At 44.0% G+C, this 17,362-nt stretch overlaps 1 protein-coding gene across 1 annotated transcript in view; it reads left to right on the plus strand.

Annotated features, from left to right (window-relative positions):
• Nucleotides 1–7,050: 7,050 nt before the first annotated feature.
• Nucleotides 7,051–17,362, plus strand: part of LOC107386432 (disks large homolog 4) — a 99,967-nt gene continuing 89,655 nt past the window's right edge. The window contains exon 1 of the mRNA XM_015960812.3: nt 7,051–8,058. Within this exon, the coding sequence (XP_015816298.1) occupies nt 8,029–8,058 (30 nt within the window). The 5' untranslated portion in view covers nt 7,051–8,028. The remainder of the gene's footprint in view (nt 8,059–17,362) is intronic.

Genomic DNA, 17,362 nt, shown 5'->3' on the forward strand with positions numbered 1-17,362 from the left:
GAGTCCTGGAACCCCCCAAGGTGCTTTACAACACAATCAGTCATTCACCCATTCACACACACATTCACACACTGGTGGGGATGAGCTACAATGTAGCCACAGCTGCCCTGGGGCGCACTGACAGAGGCGAGGCCGAGCACAGGTGCCACCGGTCCCTCCGACCACCACCAGCAGGCAAGGTGGGTAAAGTGTCTTGCCCAAGGACACAACGACAGCAACAGACTGAGCGGGGCTCGAACCTGCAACCTACCGATTACAGGGCGAGCACTTAACTCCTGTGCCACCGTCGCCCCAACATTAGAATAGGAGTGATGTGTGCTCTTCTGTTTGCTCCAGTTAGGAGCCTCGCTGCAGAGTTCTGGACCAACTGAAGGCGGTCAAGGGCTTTTTTGTTAAAACGTGTGAAGAGTGTATTACAGAAATCTAGACGGGAGGAGATAAAGGTGTGAATGACCATTTCAAGTTCAAGTTTTGACACCAACCTTCGCAGTTTGGACATATTGGACAAATAAACAATCAATTATGAATAAGAGCCTGCTTCTAGACCTGCAGAAAAAGGACACACAACAATACAACAGGACCAAGCTATCACTGCGTCAACTTGATGAAGAAATATAAAATCAGCATTGTTTTTCTGAACAATCACATGATAATAAATCACAGTGCATTTAGTGCCAACCACAGCCTTAAGACATGTGTTGAATGTGCCCAAGTCCATACTTATGAGAGCACCTGTGTGCGTACCCGCGCTTGTATATGTAAGGTTTCTCTATAGGAGCGTCCAATAGAGAGTGTGAGGGGCCACAGATCTGCCCCCCAAAGATGTGTAGGAGATGGAGGGAGCTCCAAGACCCAGAGACCCAGGAGCTGCCCCAGAGCGCAGGGACCCCAGGGAGACTGCGACCAGAAAAGCCCCCGCCCCCCTCAAGAGACCAGAGGATCGCCCCGGAGGGCCACAACCAGCAGCCAGCAAAGTCCCCGGAGATATCAGCGGCAAGCCTACAGGCCCGCCCGCAGCCTCCCACCCCCTAGCTGACCGAGCCTGGAACTCAGCGACCTGGGACCCAGGGGCGACCACCCCCACCAGGGACCCAGCAGAGCCCAGGGACCCAGATCCCACAAGGCAGCCACCGGAATTGATCAGGCAGACGCCAAAAATCTTAAACCCCCTGACCCGGGAGCCACGAACACTCAGGCAGACCAAGGCACCGCACTCCACACCAGGTGTGGCAGGGGGAGTGGAGACAAAGATGTATAGCATCAAAAGAAGTTCCAGGAGAGGGGAGGAGTCAAAGGCCCACCTGACATATACAGTCATAAGGCTTGTTCGAGTTGAGCAGCGCCTCGCCTGGAAAACAGACGAGAGCAGACGGACGCAGCAGGGGGAGTGGCTGAAAGCCGGCGTTTAAGTCAGACAGATTTCCCTACATGTGTAGCCAGATCTCCCTCCTAGCCTCCAGCCCCGGGAAGCCAAGCAACAAAAGAGGTATGCTAAGACCCCTAGTCTCCCTCCGCATGCTCCAATATAGTGTTAGTGTGTGTTGATGAGGTGTATTCTATGGCTGTGGTGAGTGGGCAGTGCGGGCATCGTCTGGCCTACGCCAGCTGATGCCACCACACCACCCCACTTGCACCCACAGCCCTCAGTATCTAAGTGCAGTTGAAAATTGGAAGTGGGCACCAGCACTCGGGATGAGGCTAAAAAAATCCCCCTGCCAAATGCCTTTGAATGTGCTCACTCCCAAGGCCCTAAGTGTGTGTTTGCGTGGAATGTCGTTGGTGGAAGTGTTTAAGGTGCAAATAAAATTGGGGGGTAGGTTGCCACAGGAATGCGGGAATGGTGTCCATACCCGCACCCCCTGACTTGTCCACCCCCCAAGGTCCTATGTGCATGATTGTGTGATGATGTAAGGGAGCAGGAGGAGAAAAATGTGTGGTGATGGGGAGGAATGGCTGGTTGGACTAAGCCCTCCAGGGAGCCAGCTCCCTGGGTTTACTAGCTAGTTATTAAGTTATTAGTCTTTATGTGTTTTATAGTCCTGGGCTGAGAGTAACGGGGGAACTAAAACTGCCAAATAGAGCTTCACTGATAACAGCAACCCTAATATTACAGTTTAATCAGATGTTAAATAATCTACTTTTAGGAATCTCATTTGTCACATTTACTATATTTATGACATTAAACACTTTCTCCCTTAAAATCCTTAAAATATGTATTTTAAAAGGTAAGAGTGTCTGTCACGACTTCATTGACCTACATTTTAATCAGCAAAGCTGCAGGTTCAACACCCAGCTGTGGCCTTTCAGCACGGCGGAAATGATTTGAGACCTGTTGGCCTGATCATGAAAGCAAATGAGTCTGCGGAGGACGCCCGTTACACAACCTTTACTGTTTGCTTACAGGAGCAAAAAAGGAGTTGATGATGTGATTTTAACTCGTTATCTCACATGGAGAAAAATGCCAAAACAATAAGAAAGGCAAGAATCATTCACCTAAACACAACGCCATTTTAACTGAGCGAGAAAAAAAACAACTCATTATTTTCATGTTTATCATTAGTTTTCAGGACAATGTCAGGTCGGTACTTTAAATTAGAGAAAAACAGTTCATTATGAGCAATTACAATATATTTTGATATGACCTACTCATTGTCCACTTTATTGGGTACACCTTGCTAGTACCAGGTTGGAGCCCATTTTGCCTTCAGTACTGCCTAAATCCTTTGTGGCGTTGATTCAACGAGGTACTGGAAACATTCCTCAGAGATTTTGGTCCGGTGACTGTGGAGGCCATTTGAGGACAGTGAACTCATTGTTCAAGAAATCAGTCTGAGATGATTCAAGCTTTAAGCATTATCCTGCTGGAAGTAGCCATCAGAAGATGGGTACACTGTGGTCATAAAGGGATGGACATGGTCAGCAACAATGCTCAGGCAGGCTGTGACATTGCAACAATAATCAATCAGTACTAAGGGGCCCAAATTGTGCCAAGAAAATGTCTCCCACACCATTACACCACCACCACCAGCCTGAACCGGTGATACAAGGCAGGATGGATTCATGCTTTCATGTTTTTGACGCCAAATTCTTACCCTACCATCCGAATGTTGCAGCAGAAATCGAGACTCATCAGACCAGGCAATATTTTTCCAATCTTCTGTTGTCCAATGTTGCTGATCCTGGTATCAACAAGGCATTTTTGCCAACACAAAACTGTCGCTCACTGGATGTTTTCCCTTTTTCGGACCATTTTTTGTAGACCCTGGAGATGGTTGTGCGTGACAATCCCAGAAGATCAGCAGGTTCTAAAAACCTCAGACTAGCCAGTGAGTGTATATTTGGAGAAAATAGTAGGTGCAACTCAAAAAAAAAAAAAAAAAAAACTACAAATGTTGCCTACTTGTTGGCTAATACATTTTAAGCCCCTCCCCCTACATGCAAATAAATGGTCCTGAATAATAAAAATCACTTGGTGTTATGAGTTCAAATACTTATGCACTTAATATTTTGCCATAAACAAAAAGAACCAATGAGACTTTTATTTCCACGTCACATGTGATCAAACTGGAAGATCTTTGGTTTCAATCTTAAAAATACAAATGCAGATGGAGACAGAAAAAAGGCTTGCTTGTTCCTAGCCGTTAGCTCATCAATCTGCATCTGAACAAATCTCCAATTCTCTTTCACCGAATTCCTCAAACTTTTTATCTACAACAGGTAAAATACTGATGATTTATAACAGGATTCAGTCATAAAGCACCTGGACTATGCCTTTGAGGGGGTGGGAGGTAAATGACCATGATTACTTGTTCACAGAAAGGATTAAGAGATAAGTGACTCAGTCGTGAGTCAATCGTGACTTAAAAGTTAATGTAACATAATGTCAAAATATCAAAAGAAGCAGACAAATGTGAGTTTTCAAGCTCAGCTCGTGATTTGATGTTTTTATCAGTGAATAATATAAATATGGATCAAGTGTTTATTTTTACTTTTGTCAAAGCTCAGCAGGTGTACAGCTGCTTCTCTAACGAAGCTCAAAGCCTGCTCACATGTCAAAGCAATCTGTTGAGGAAGTTTCTGTTACATTTCTCTGAATCTATCAGTTACCATCAGCACCCATCTGTGTTGATGTGACGCTCAGAACTCCCAGAATCCAAACTGCAGCCATTTTTCCAGACACACGGCGTGCTGCATGCATAAGCTGCACTGAGGATGATCCATCTGAGAGCAGCCAGGCCCAGATATCAGCCGTTTCACCTGCTAAAGCGGCACCAGAAACGCAAACTGGAACCATGTGGAACAAGTGTGCAGACACCCCAGGGTGTCCTGTCCCTGACAAATCAGGAATCTTCTAGATTTTAATGCAAAAATGAACATTTTTAGAGCACAGAGCTAAGGTTTATTGGAATAAATGTCAGAAAAGACTCACATTACTGCATTTTTGTACTAAAATGTGATGTAGAAAATCACTAATGTAGATAATGTTCTTATTCCATGATAAAACGAATATGTAAATCAGCACTTTACTGTCTGGTGATTTAATTAAGAAACGAGGCAGATGCAATAAAGACTGAGCTGTTGGCCCCTGCTGATGATAAAATAGGCCACTTCTCCAACAGCAGTCCCGTGATTCGGATGCGCTGTTTGGGTCCAGCCTGTTTGGATGACCAGAGCTTGTCCTTGGCCTACTTTTGTTCAGAAGCGCACCATTAGAGCCAAAACACTTTAGTCTTTAAGCAAAGCTGCACAGCAGGATGGACTCGGCATATTCATGGGTGAGTGCTTTTGAAGTTTTATTAAAGGAATATCATAATGGAGGTTTGTCTGCACCAGTGGAGCTGCTCTCAGCATCCACGCTCGTCCAGGGGGGAGAGGTTTTTCTCTTTGCTTCTTGTGGCATGATATATTTTTAACAGCATGTGCATGCATAAGTACGTGTGTCTGAGAGTGGGTGTTTGAGGGGAAAGAAAGGGCTGGCTGGTGTAAGATGCATGCTTTCTCCTTCTTTTACATAATCACCATCTGTGTTATGTCATTTTCCTGAGTCAATGCTGTTCACAGGCTCCACCGAAAGGAACTGGAACTTTAAAAATGGGAGTACTCTTAAGTTTGGGCTCTGAAAACATAACCTCTGAGTATTGAGGAGGAAAATAGATGAAGATGCCAGTTTTATTAGATATTTTTTCCACTGAAAACCTCTTTGACAGTACGCAGTTCAAATCTCAGGTGTGGTTTAAAGACAATGTGTGTATCTCTGAAAAGATATTGGTTTGCAACACAGTGATATAACACAAGTTAAGTTTTTTAAGAATTTAATTTATCACACGAGTTTCAAACTACACGATATTCCCAAACTCTGGAAGTGATGCGACTGTTTCAGGTAGGTAAATAACAAAATATGTTTATATACTCTTCAGCTTCATTACATATTCTTTTTCTTGACCGATTTTGAAGAGATGCATTCTGGACGTATTTCCAGAAGAAGTCCTGCTTGACAAACAAACTTTTTTCTGTGTAAAAACTAAATCGTATTAACATCTTCTCTCCGTTTTGGTAGGACACTTCCTTTTTGCACCAGGTAAACAGCTTTTCATCTAAGCTCCATCAGTTCTGTTAGCATCAGCTATGCAGAGTCTTATTGTCCTACCTCTATTTGTAGAAGAAAAAGCATTAACTTACCCAATTCAAGATGGCCACCAGCGCTGATCTACCTGAGCCAACAAACATTCTATAGATAATGAGCTAAAATGAGCATGATTGTAGCTGATAGTCATTCCTATAACATCTCTGAACTCCTTCAGATGTTGAGAGGTTTGCTGCAGAAATCAGCACATACATTGTTTCCAGATTTCTAAAATGATCCCTAATCTCTCCACAAACGATAATTTCACACTACAGGCAAAACTAGCCCAAACTCCGCGTTTTTGCCAGTGTCAGCGTTTGACACAGACTGAACAGTCTGAATGACATGAACCACCACGGTAAAATACAATAGTACTCATCACTTGTTTTAGACAAGTTACCAGTACTAAATTGTGCTACTGACTAGATTGTATGAAGTAAACATTAATTGAATATCAAACATGTACATACCACAATTTATTCTGAGTACCCTTTACATGTGTGAGTTTCTTCTACTGGCACACTGAACTTCACAGTGTATGAGTTATTGTTACACAGGGTTTGAGTTTTAGTTACCTGCTAAAATCAAGTACAACACTATGAAGTGCATACCCTCACTTAACAATGTAAAATATTACTTCTACTACCTCTGCTGGAATCTCTGCTGGCTGTCTCATTAAAACTTCATCACATTTAGCTGCTGTCTAGCCTCTAACAAGTTAGAATTACTCAAACAATCAGACATCCGAGGCTACTTATGGCATTCAAACTGGAGCTGCTCAGATTTCCACTCTCACGATGGAGGCTGAAGTATTTTTATAACAGTGGCCATCTGTAGGTTTTGGCCATCTGTGGCTGTTTGTGTTCCACTGTTCTGTTCAATCAAAGCTTCTACTATTCACAGAGGGGAATAAATGTGTGGTTTAGAGGTTTTTTTGCTGCACTACTGCTTCAGCATCAATGAGTGTTGAAGAAGTGGGGGTGAGGCGGGGGTGATGGGTGGGTTTGTACAATTATAGATCTGATGATGTAAAGACACTCGAGCAAACGTTGCCCCGCAAAGGACTGCAAGTGGTATAGTCCGCAGTCTTAAAGGCAGAGTGTTTTCAGAGGTGTGTGTGTGTGTGTGTGTGTGTGTGTGTGTGTGTGTGTGTGTGTGTGTGTGTGTGTGTGAATGCATGCGGACACGCACTTTTACATCATTTTTGTGATAAAATAGGAAACTAATAAAAAAAATAAGCATGAAAAGAAAATGAAGTGATTGGAATCTGCAAAAGTCTCATTAGAATGTATTTTCCCTCACAGGCGACGTCAGATTACAGGTGACCACTTAATCAGATGTGTGTTTCTTTACACACACACACACACACACAAACACACACACACACACACACACACACACACACACACACACACACACACACACACACACACACGCGCGCGCGCGCTAGTGTCAGTTCCAGTCAGGGTTCTCTGCACTCAGGTTGACCATATGACAACAACAAGCCTCCTATTACCATGGCAACAACTGCAGCATTGCTAAGGCAACAGCTGCAGAGTGCTACAACAAGCAGAAAAAACAGTGATGCGATTCCAGCCGCTTCATCCCGTCTGCTTGGTAGAAACTTCACGTTTTTTCCTCATTCGTTCTTCTTTGAGATGCTCATGTGGTGCTTTGTGCCTTTTTCTGCGATGCATATGTACTTCACACTCTCCTCCTCCACGCATTTTCTTTCGGTCTAATTCCTTCTGTCTTCACATGCACACGTTCACGTGCTCACCCACTCTCCTCCTTTCTCTCTCTTTCGCCGTCCCCTCCCTCGGTTTCTCCTCTCCATCCTCTGCCGTTTCGCTGTTCACTTCTCTGTTTCTCTGTTTCCTCTCCACAGTGACTCCCCCACCACCCCCTGTTTTTTCCTTTTTTGTTAATCCCACCACCTCTGCTTTCCATCTCCATCCTCCTTTTCCTCCTTTCACCCCATCTCCTCTCTGTTTCCCATCATACCCCTTTTATTTATTTATTTCCTTAATCCTTTCTTTGCCTTTGGAAAAGGGAATCGGACACACTCTCACCGTCCTGTCTCTTCGCTCTTTTCTCCCTCTCAGACTAAATTCCGAGACCACCCTCTCTCCTTTCCTCACTCATTTCTTTGCTCACTCTCTCCGTTTCCCTCTGGCCCTCCCCCCTCCCTTTTCATGTTTCCCCCTCCCTCCATCCTCTCTTTCCCTCACTGGTTCAGTTAGTCAAAGAAGAGATTCACGGAAGGAGAGAAAAGGGGGGAAAGGCAGGACGAGAGTGAGAGCGCAGGAGTGGGGCAGGCTGGGGAGAGGGGTGTGGGGTCTCAGCCCTCTGTCGTGGGGGGTTGGGGGGGTTGAGATACACCCAAATATTTTGTTCTAAGTACCATGGACTGCCTCTGCATTGTGACTACAAAGGTAAGCCTGTCTCTTGTTTCTTATCAAGCTATATGAGTGCGTGTGTGTGTGCGTGCGTGCGTGCATGTGTTTGTGTGAGACAGAATGAAAGGAGCCACAACTGTAGGTGACCACAGAAGAAGAAAGCTCTTATCCCAGTCATCTACTAATTTTAAAAGTTTGTTACCAGCATCGTTTCTTTGTGAGGATTCAGATGAGATAACAGAAGTGTGTGTGTGTGTGTGTGTGTGTGTGTGTGTTATCTTTGATTTCTCCCCCTCTGGATGACCCTCTCTCCCACTCTCTCTGCGTCTCCTACTCTGTGTCATGCTTTGTGAGTTTCCACGCCGGGTCTGGATGACCTGCGTGGACGTGATGGAAGCAGCAGAGAGTTAGTGTTTAGGCTGGCTTTGTTTTGCACCAGGGCTGCAGAATATGTCAGGATGAGCCGAGACCATGGGTGGGCACTCTGCATGCTATCCCGATACCTTCCGCTGCTACCCTCCGTGCATCTCAGCCCCTGATTGACGTGTTATATACACACATGTGTGCCCAGCATCGGCACTCCTCCTGCTGCTCCGTGAGGTCATCCTGGAAATTGGCTAATAAAGAGCAAATGACAGAGCTTTAATGGAATGTGACACCTGACATGCTGTGCGGTCAGACTTGGAGCTACAGGACCACTGAACATCCTGGTGAATGCTACCATTTACACACCGACCCTAGAGCAAGCCCTGCACCTGAATCCTGTTTCAACCAGGAAGTGATGGCAAAAACTCAGAAACACAAATAGAAACAGTTTCACTCAAAGCTGTATGAAGGCGATGGATCATCAGAGGGTATTTTTGTTTATTTGGCTGTTTTAGCACAGAGATGAGTGTAGCTGGTGCTGTCGCATGTATTACATAAATGTGTGCTTAACTATAGCACGTTCATTTGCTTATCAAGCTCCTTGTTTCCGTGGCAACAGAAATTATTGGTCAGTTAAACATAGATAAGTAGGTGCAGTCAGATGAGGTGGGAGTAAAGGGAATTAAAAACATCTGATCTGCTTTATTCCATTTGATGTTTGTTGCTTTTAAATTTTTTTTTCTTAATCCAGTTAGAAAAAAGGGAAAAACAAAATGATTTTATTATGGTGTGTTTCAGACTATGTTCCTGGACTGTTTCTCTGATTTAGATTGAAAGAACCAAGCAGGCAAATGTAGCTGAAGACCACAGTTGGTAGCTGTGGATATTTCACCAAACTTGTTCCAGAATCCTGCATCGCTTTCTAAGTGAGAAAAGACTTACTGTAAAGCTGGCAGAGACCATCAGACTTGTGCCAAGAACCCGCGAGACAGATGGTCAGTTTATAATAGAGAAAGTTAGAGCTCAAAAAGTGTGTTAAAGAACGCGCTCACTGATCATTAAAGCCTTTAAGTGAGCGTCTAACTCTGAGAGCATGATGAGGACCAGTCAGAAGAATAAAACTAGACGAGGTCCAAATGTGCAAAAGCACAAGTTGAATGAATTCAAGTGGAATTTGCAAATTATTTAGCATATTCCTTTAGACGTGAGTGATTAAAGTTTCATGGAGGCTGCATTGCAGGTGAGGAGTGTGGCTTTGCTTCATGTAGCAGATGATGGGTGAGCATGAAGCTCCCTTAGTGAGCTGTTCCCTGACACCCACGTGCTGGATAACAGGTTACGTGAACAGCGTTGCTTCCCTGTGAAGGTCTGTGCACAAAGTTTCAGCGTGTGGGTGATCGCACAATGAGCCAGAGAGTGACAAACGAATTAAAGCACCATTGTGCTATAAGTGGCCATTTTTGATAACAAAAATTAGTGATACAATAGAAAGTTTCTAGCCGTCTTTGAGTCCTAAATGTCCCCCCACCCACCAGCCAGAGTCAGTATTTTAGTGGAAAGTTCACATCTGATTTCCAGATTTTCTAATGGACATTTGTGAGTACAGAAACTGTGGAGAAAAAGTAAAATGCAGTTAAAGGAAGAAATATTAATTGATCCTTCTTGAAGTAAAATTGTAAAATAGTGCTGGGGTGTTTGTCCAAATTGTCTCAAAGACAAAATGCCTTGGTAAATGAATGTTTTAGCATTTTACAGGGGAGGTTCTAGACTAACATTAGAGGGGGGCCACGCTCATACCGGCCATTCTGTTAGCCCTCCCACTGTCCTAATGGGTGTGACCCCACGAGGAAAGTTGACCATTGAGCAGGGTTGATGGTTTACAACTCAGGTCCACGTAGCAGGGGTGAGGAGTGAGCTCCACCTCACCCCTGCCACGTAGACCTCAAGGGATAAACCATCAATCCTGCTGAGTGGTAAACTTTCCTCATGGGGTCACACCCATTAGGACAGTGGGAGGGTTAAAGAGGCAGAGACAGACTAGAAACATTTCCTTTTAAGGTGCAGTATTCGTTCTTGGAAAAAGACGTTCAAGCAAGCTACAGCAGAACATCATTGTAGCTTCTTCTGGGGAGAAAAACTCTTCGAGAGAAAATAAAGTTAACAGCTGAAATAGCAGGAAATAATACAGTTAAAGAGCAAATTGTAGAAGAAAGTAGTAGAGTGTGGAAAGTGGTGAGTGTGTCCTCCAGCAGTCTAAGCCTATAGCAGCATAACTACAGAGATATCTCTGGATAACCTAGCCTTTTAGATGGAGGCATGTTGGAGGCAGGGCAAGGGACAATAACTCCACCCAACAAGAACAGAACCAGTTTCTAAACAGAACATGTAAAACACCTTTTTAAATGAGATTTGTAAACTAAACGGGTCTGTGACCTTTTGGAGCTAAGCTAGCTTCTCTACATGTTTGGCCGCTGTGTCGAGAATGAGTGTGTCATGCACAAAAGGGTGTTCTGTGCAGCAGGGTGAAATCTCAGACGGTACCCTGACGTATTTAAGATTTTTGTGTAAAAACAACAGAAAATACAACTCAGTTGCACGCAACATCATTTTAATAAGTTTCAAACTATAACTATTTTGAAAAAAAAAATGCCTTGATATTTTAGCTATCTAGAGCTGGGAGAAAGGACCTAGTGAGGGATTACAGAGGTGGCACAGCAGTAGTGCTTGCCCTGTATCCAGAAGGTTGCAGATTCGAGCCCCGCTCAGTTTGTTGCTGTCATTGTGTCCTTGGGCAAGACACCTAACCCACCTTGCCTGCTGGTGGTGGTCAGAGAGACCGGTGGCGCCTGTGCTCGGCAGCCTCGCCTCTGTCAGTGCGCCCCAGGGCAGCTGTGGCTACATCGTAGCTCATCCCCATCAGTGTGTGAATGTGTGTGAATGGCTGATTGTGTTGTAAAGCGTTTTTCACGTGTCTGAGCAGAACCTCCCTGAACCGTCTACAGGTGGTTCAGAATGCCGGTGCTCAGCTTCTGACCAAGTCCTCCAAACACACCCACATCACCCCGCTTCTCCTCCAGCTTCACTGGCTGCCAGTCAACTTCAGGATTCATTTCAAGATCCTAGTTCTGGTCTGCAGGGCCTTACATGGACAAGCACCGTCTTACATTGGTGATCTTCTTAGTCTCTACACCCCCAGCAGGTCCTTGAGGTCCAGTGATCAAAGCCTACTGGTTGTGCAGCACCAGGCTAAAGACCAAAGGTGACGGATCATTTGCTGCTGTGGCCCCCAGACTCTGGACCTCTCTCCTCCTGAGCCTGAGATCCTTAAAAAGCAGCTGAAAACTCACCTGTTCAGGCTGGCTTTTGCGTGACCTTCATCACCCTCTCTTTGTTCTATTCCACCTTCCTCAGGATCCACTGATTTCCTTCTTTTCTATTCACTCTCTCTCTCTTTCTTTACATTTTTTAATCACAATTGTCTATTTTTGCTCATTTTAAATATATTTTTAATCATTTTCTAAATTCTTTTTTTATGTTTTACATTTTTTTTGTGAAGCGCCTCGTGATTTTTATCTTGAGAGGCGCTATAGAAACCATATCTTCTTCTTCTGCTTTTTCTTCTTCTTCATCTTTGGGGGTTCCAGGACTCTAGAAGGCGCTCTATCAAATACAGGCCAATTACCATTTATCTATGGAAGTAAGAACATGGTACATGTTACAGAGCTGTGTGGATGTATGTGGGTCTGCTCTTATCTGAGGGCGGAGAGACCCTGTGGTCCTGATGCGACTGAGGCTGGGCCATAATTGCCTTTGTGGGGGGCTGCTATTGGTGGGGAAGCACCCAGTCACTCTTGTGATTGTGGGGAGCTGGAGACTGCAGGACTGCGGGACACGTCCTCCTGCTTCGTCCTAATTTTGTAGTTGAATGGAAGGCCCTGTTTGGTTTCTTGGGGACTACAGGTGTGACAGTGGACCTTGTAGGGGCGGAGGATCGGTGTAGGGTGAGAGCGCTTGTACAGGAGGTGTACAGGAGGGAATGATCTGGACTGGGTAGAGTTTAGAAGTTTCTTTGGCAGCAATCTTCCGAATAGGCGTCTAGCGTGCAGATATTAATTGAAGAAGAAGAAGAAGAAGGAGGGTTGATTGGAGCCGGGGACATGCTGTGCACAGTGTATGGAAACTGCCACGGATCACTAGCTAAAGGAGATCCACATCTAAAGTTAAAAGTTGAGAAGGAGCCCTCGGAGAAGCACGTAGTCACTGCAGTGCACGGAGAAGTACATCACCATGAGTAAAGTGCTTGTGGAGATCAAGTAAACAATGCTGACTTAGCTACTGGCTAGCGGACGGGCGCTGGAGTGTGTTGGGAGAGAGACGGCAGGCTGCAGGAAGAGAGGAGACTTGAGTAGAAGGAACTTTCTTGAAGAGGGACTTTGGAACTGACACGTTGGGACCGGATCGGGAGCGCTGGTAGGAAGAGAAGACAAATGAGCAACTTGAGGTGAGTGAGGGAGTCAGGGACACCACTTGGAGGCTGGATACAGCTAATGGCAGACGGGGAGGTCATCATACGCAGCTTCCGGGTGTTGGACATGACGAGGACCTGACAAATGTTTACGTAACTTTTGATATCATTGTTTGTTATTGAAACTAACAAAGTACAGCGACGGTGTAGCAAGTCTCTGCTTCTTCTTAGATGAATTGGCAGACTCCAGGCTTCCAGGGCGTACTGCTGCCCTCTGCTGTTTCTTTTAGGTTACAGTCACAGTGCAAATGTGTAATGCAGGGCTCATATGTCCCTTAACAGCTGCTGTATTTCAAGATGGTGGATGACCGTGGAGCGTCGACCACAGTTTATGTATTTAAAAACACAAATTTTCAAGCTGAGAGGAATATTTAGAATTGGTGTTGGTGAGAAATATTACAAGAACAACTGGATCCACAGAATTTGATAGTAAAGAGGTAAAAATGTTACACACTGGGGCTTTAAGCCAAAGCAGTTAGGTGTTTGGCTTGGCTATTCACTCATCAGTCATGTAATACTTAAGCTCCATTTCCAAAAACAGAAGCTGTTCAGGAAGATGTGATCGTCATTGATTACACCTTTGACATAAAAGCTCTCTTTGAGGAGGGTAGAAACTGGTGAAACTGCTCCAGCCGAAGGCTCAGTGCTTCACATCACACTGAGTGTGGAATTGGACTTTTTCTACCAGCTTATGTAATTTTCTGCTCCTTCCTACACTTAAAATCTCTGTGAAAAAAAACAACAAATTGCAACACATTATACCAGTGAATCACACAGGAGGGTCATTGCATAACGTCTCAAACTGGACTATTAGGGCGCACACGGACGTCACACTTCTGCTTGACGAGAGTGTGACAACGCCTTACACTTTCCGTCTCTGTACGACTGTAAGCCAGAGAACAGTGGTGAGATAGTTGTGCACATAATCCAAGTTCTATTTTTAGGGGAGATGATGGTGATAACATCAGGTTTTCTGGTGTGAAACAGAAGTTATCCCAAATACTTCATCCACAGTTTTCCTCCCTGCTCAGTTTTCCTGTGATTATCGCTCCTCTCCTTGTTGTCTCTGTCGTTCTACTTCACTGCTCTCACATTCCCAGTTGCTGCAATTTTTTCGTCCTTTCTGCCTCCTTCACCTCAGTAATCCCTCACTCGCTCCTTTCTCCCAGCATCGTTTTTCCTTTATCTCCTTTTACCTCCTTTTTTAACCCCCCTGCACACTCTCTTCTCCCCCTCTGTAGCTCCAGCCCCCTTTCTTCTGCACTTTCCGAGCTACTCCAGCTCTTCAAATGAATTATACATTTGACAAGATGTTGTCAATGTCAGCATCCTTGCATCCTAGCTTTATGCACTAGCTCTGACACGAACGTGCTCCTTTCTGGAGAAGATTCTGGCTCTTAAACACGTTGTTATTATTTCTGCTGCCTGCTTATTGCTTCCATCTATATGTGATATTGTGAGCAAACAAAAGAGGAGAGGCTCATGGCTGCTGCATCTTGCTGTAGCTCTGAGACGTTCCAACATGGAGTAAAGCTACAGCCCGTCTCTGCGTGATTCGGACATACTGTGCTGTCTGTGCGTTAGGATTAAAGATCCAGTGGTGAGCTCAAATGATCTCCACTCAAGGGCACGAGCATCTATCAGGCCTTTGTATGCAGCCACAGAAACACTGATCCTGCCAAGTTACTCTCAGGGCACAAGAGGAGCCGGGCTCGCCCCCCAGTGCATGTCTGATGCCACGACTGCACAGCACTGAGCTTCTCCACTGGCCCATAAACAGTGCAACGGAACTGAGGGGCTAACAGAGATGTAATTATATATATTTTCTCCCTCTTGATTTGACTGTCATCATCTGGGCTCAGATGATGAACTTGCTGTTGCGTTCCTGAAGCACAGTAGCAAGCATTCCTTCTCTGTTCCTGCTATAATGTTGCACCAGGATCCCACACGTTCAGCCTGTTTCTCCAAAGCAGGGCGAACACCTACATGATCAGACAGAATCCACACTAACTGAGAAGCATCCTGCTTCTCTGGACTTGTTTGAAGATTGTGCTGCTGCTCTGCTGAAGGTGTTAATTTGAAAGTGCTTTATTGTTGAACATGCAGCTGAAGTAAAAAAACACCTCATAATTTGATCACAATGGTGGAGAAAGAGAAAGAAAACCAGGAAAGAGGTTTAAATAAAATGCTTTTTTCTGAAACAGGAGCTCATCAATAGTCTTACTTTGCCCGTTGAAGGTGCAGAATCAACACTGCAGAGGTTTATTTCACCACACACTCGAGCCAATGAGGAGCTGTTCTCAGTCAAAAGCACACAAAGCAATCTGTGCAGGGTTCTTGTGTCTGCATAGATTCAGTTTAGTTCATTTGTTCTGCAAGCCTTGTCCAGTTCTTACCTTAAAGGTGTGGAACACAGAAAACAAAATGTCATAATTATTTCTGATTATAATTGCTCAGTCTGAGTTTTTCATGCAGGCTGGACATGAAAATAGTCTCCTACACATATCTCCTGCATTAGCTTCTGATAGAAAATAGATGGTGAAACTCCAGTATTAGAAAAACCTGACAGATCTACATCACACTGTCACGTAACACTCATGGACTCACCCATCTTAACTCACGACGGGGAAGGCTGGTTTAGCGTTCAGGAAACAGCAGAGAACGTCTCTGTCTAGTAGAAGCTAACAGTTAGCATTAGCAACTCCACTGAACAGCAGAAGTCCTTTAGGTGAGATATCCAAATATCAGGAAAGAATACTCCAAATCCTGCCGTCTGAAGCTCTGCTCTGATGTGTTTCTAGTAGGGCTGTAACATTATTGGCAATATCGCGATGTCGCCGTAGTAAAATGGCCACAATATAATCGTGGTCTTGTCACGATATTGTACCGTACGTATTGAGGTAAAAATAACACTTTTCAGTCTGCTCCACAGGAGCATAGAAAAGTAAACTACATAGACCATGATCCTTTGCTTCCGCGTCATTTGCCAGTACACCAATGGGGGTGAGTGCAGCCCACACAGCCTGGTATTTTTAGTGCCTAAGTATTGTTATTTATTGAATGGGCTGTTTAATAATCCCTTCATTTGGCTGTTAATTCCATACCTGTGTTGACATTTCTTTTATAAATATATATCGAGTTGTTACATGAATTTAGCACTTTATGGCTTTTCAGGCTGTTCAAAATGTCATAATGATAATAAAGTTAATGACAAATGTACCAATGACCAGTCAAAGTATTTTCTGTTGTGAGTCTTATTATTGTGAGCATAGCCACAATATGGTGAGCCGCCGCACAATATCATAATAAATATTGTATCGTGAGGTTCATATCACGACAATATCGTATCGTGATATTTGGATATTGTTACACCCCTAGATTCTAGTTCTTGAAACTGGTGCACCAGTGCTTTTTTTTCTTCCCCAAAGTATGACTTACAAGGCATTCATTCCTTCTAATCACTTCAAATGTATTGTTTAAAGGAGTGTTTCACGCCTTAAAATGATCTTACCAGCAAAAGCAGCAGATCATTCTCCAGCCAGGAATAACAGGCCTTTCATTCAGAAAGCTAAATGAAAAAAGGGGAAATAATTTGTGGCATTTATGTTTTTCTTTTCAATTGATTGTATTATTACCGTAATTTCCAGACTATAGAGCGCATCTCAATATAAGCCGCACCGGGCTAAAAGCCGCAGATATCTACTGAATTGAAAACGTAGTTTAACTGAGCGTAACTGAACTGATCAGTATCAAACAAAACAGAAAAGTTATTGATTAGTTTATTCATCGTCCTCCTGCACACTGAAACCACTGAAGTCATCTTCTTCAGTGTCGGAGTTGAACAGCCTCAGAAGAGCTTCGCCACATACCTTTTCTGTGGCGATATCAGTGTCGCTCTCCGTGTTGCTGTCATCATCCCAGGTGAAGCTGGGAAAACAAGCAGCGCCGTTTTACTGTTAAAAAATTCTCCTGGGCGCTTTCCGTAGCACTCCTTTAACCATTCCTTCATTAGACTTTCCAGCATCCATCCTTTCTGGTTGACTAAAGCCGCACCTCATTATAAGCCGCATGGTTTAAAGCGTGGGAAAAAGTAGCGGCTTATAGTCCGGAAAAATACGGTATTAATTTATTTAAAATAATGTAACTGATTTAAAAGGGCAATTATTTTAACTTCATTTCAAGTTGTCCTGTTATGATGGATTAGGCAGATTAAACGGGGAATTTGTGAGGGCAGATTTACCCTGAGGGGTTTGAGATACTCCTCCTGTACAAAAGTTACCTTTATTCATTAGATGGCAAAATTTAGGGTGACCACGGCACAACAGGGTAGGGAGGTATAATGCAGACCAAAAGTAATAACAAAAAAAATAAAATAATAATATTTATAATAATAATAATAATAATAATAATTATTATTCTCATTATTATTGTTGTTATTATTATCATTAT

The sequence above is a fragment of the Nothobranchius furzeri genome, chromosome 10 (genome assembly GCF_043380555.1).
Source record: "Nothobranchius furzeri strain GRZ-AD chromosome 10, NfurGRZ-RIMD1, whole genome shotgun sequence".
In the NCBI taxonomy this organism is placed as follows: Eukaryota; Metazoa; Chordata; class Actinopteri; order Cyprinodontiformes; family Nothobranchiidae; genus Nothobranchius; species Nothobranchius furzeri.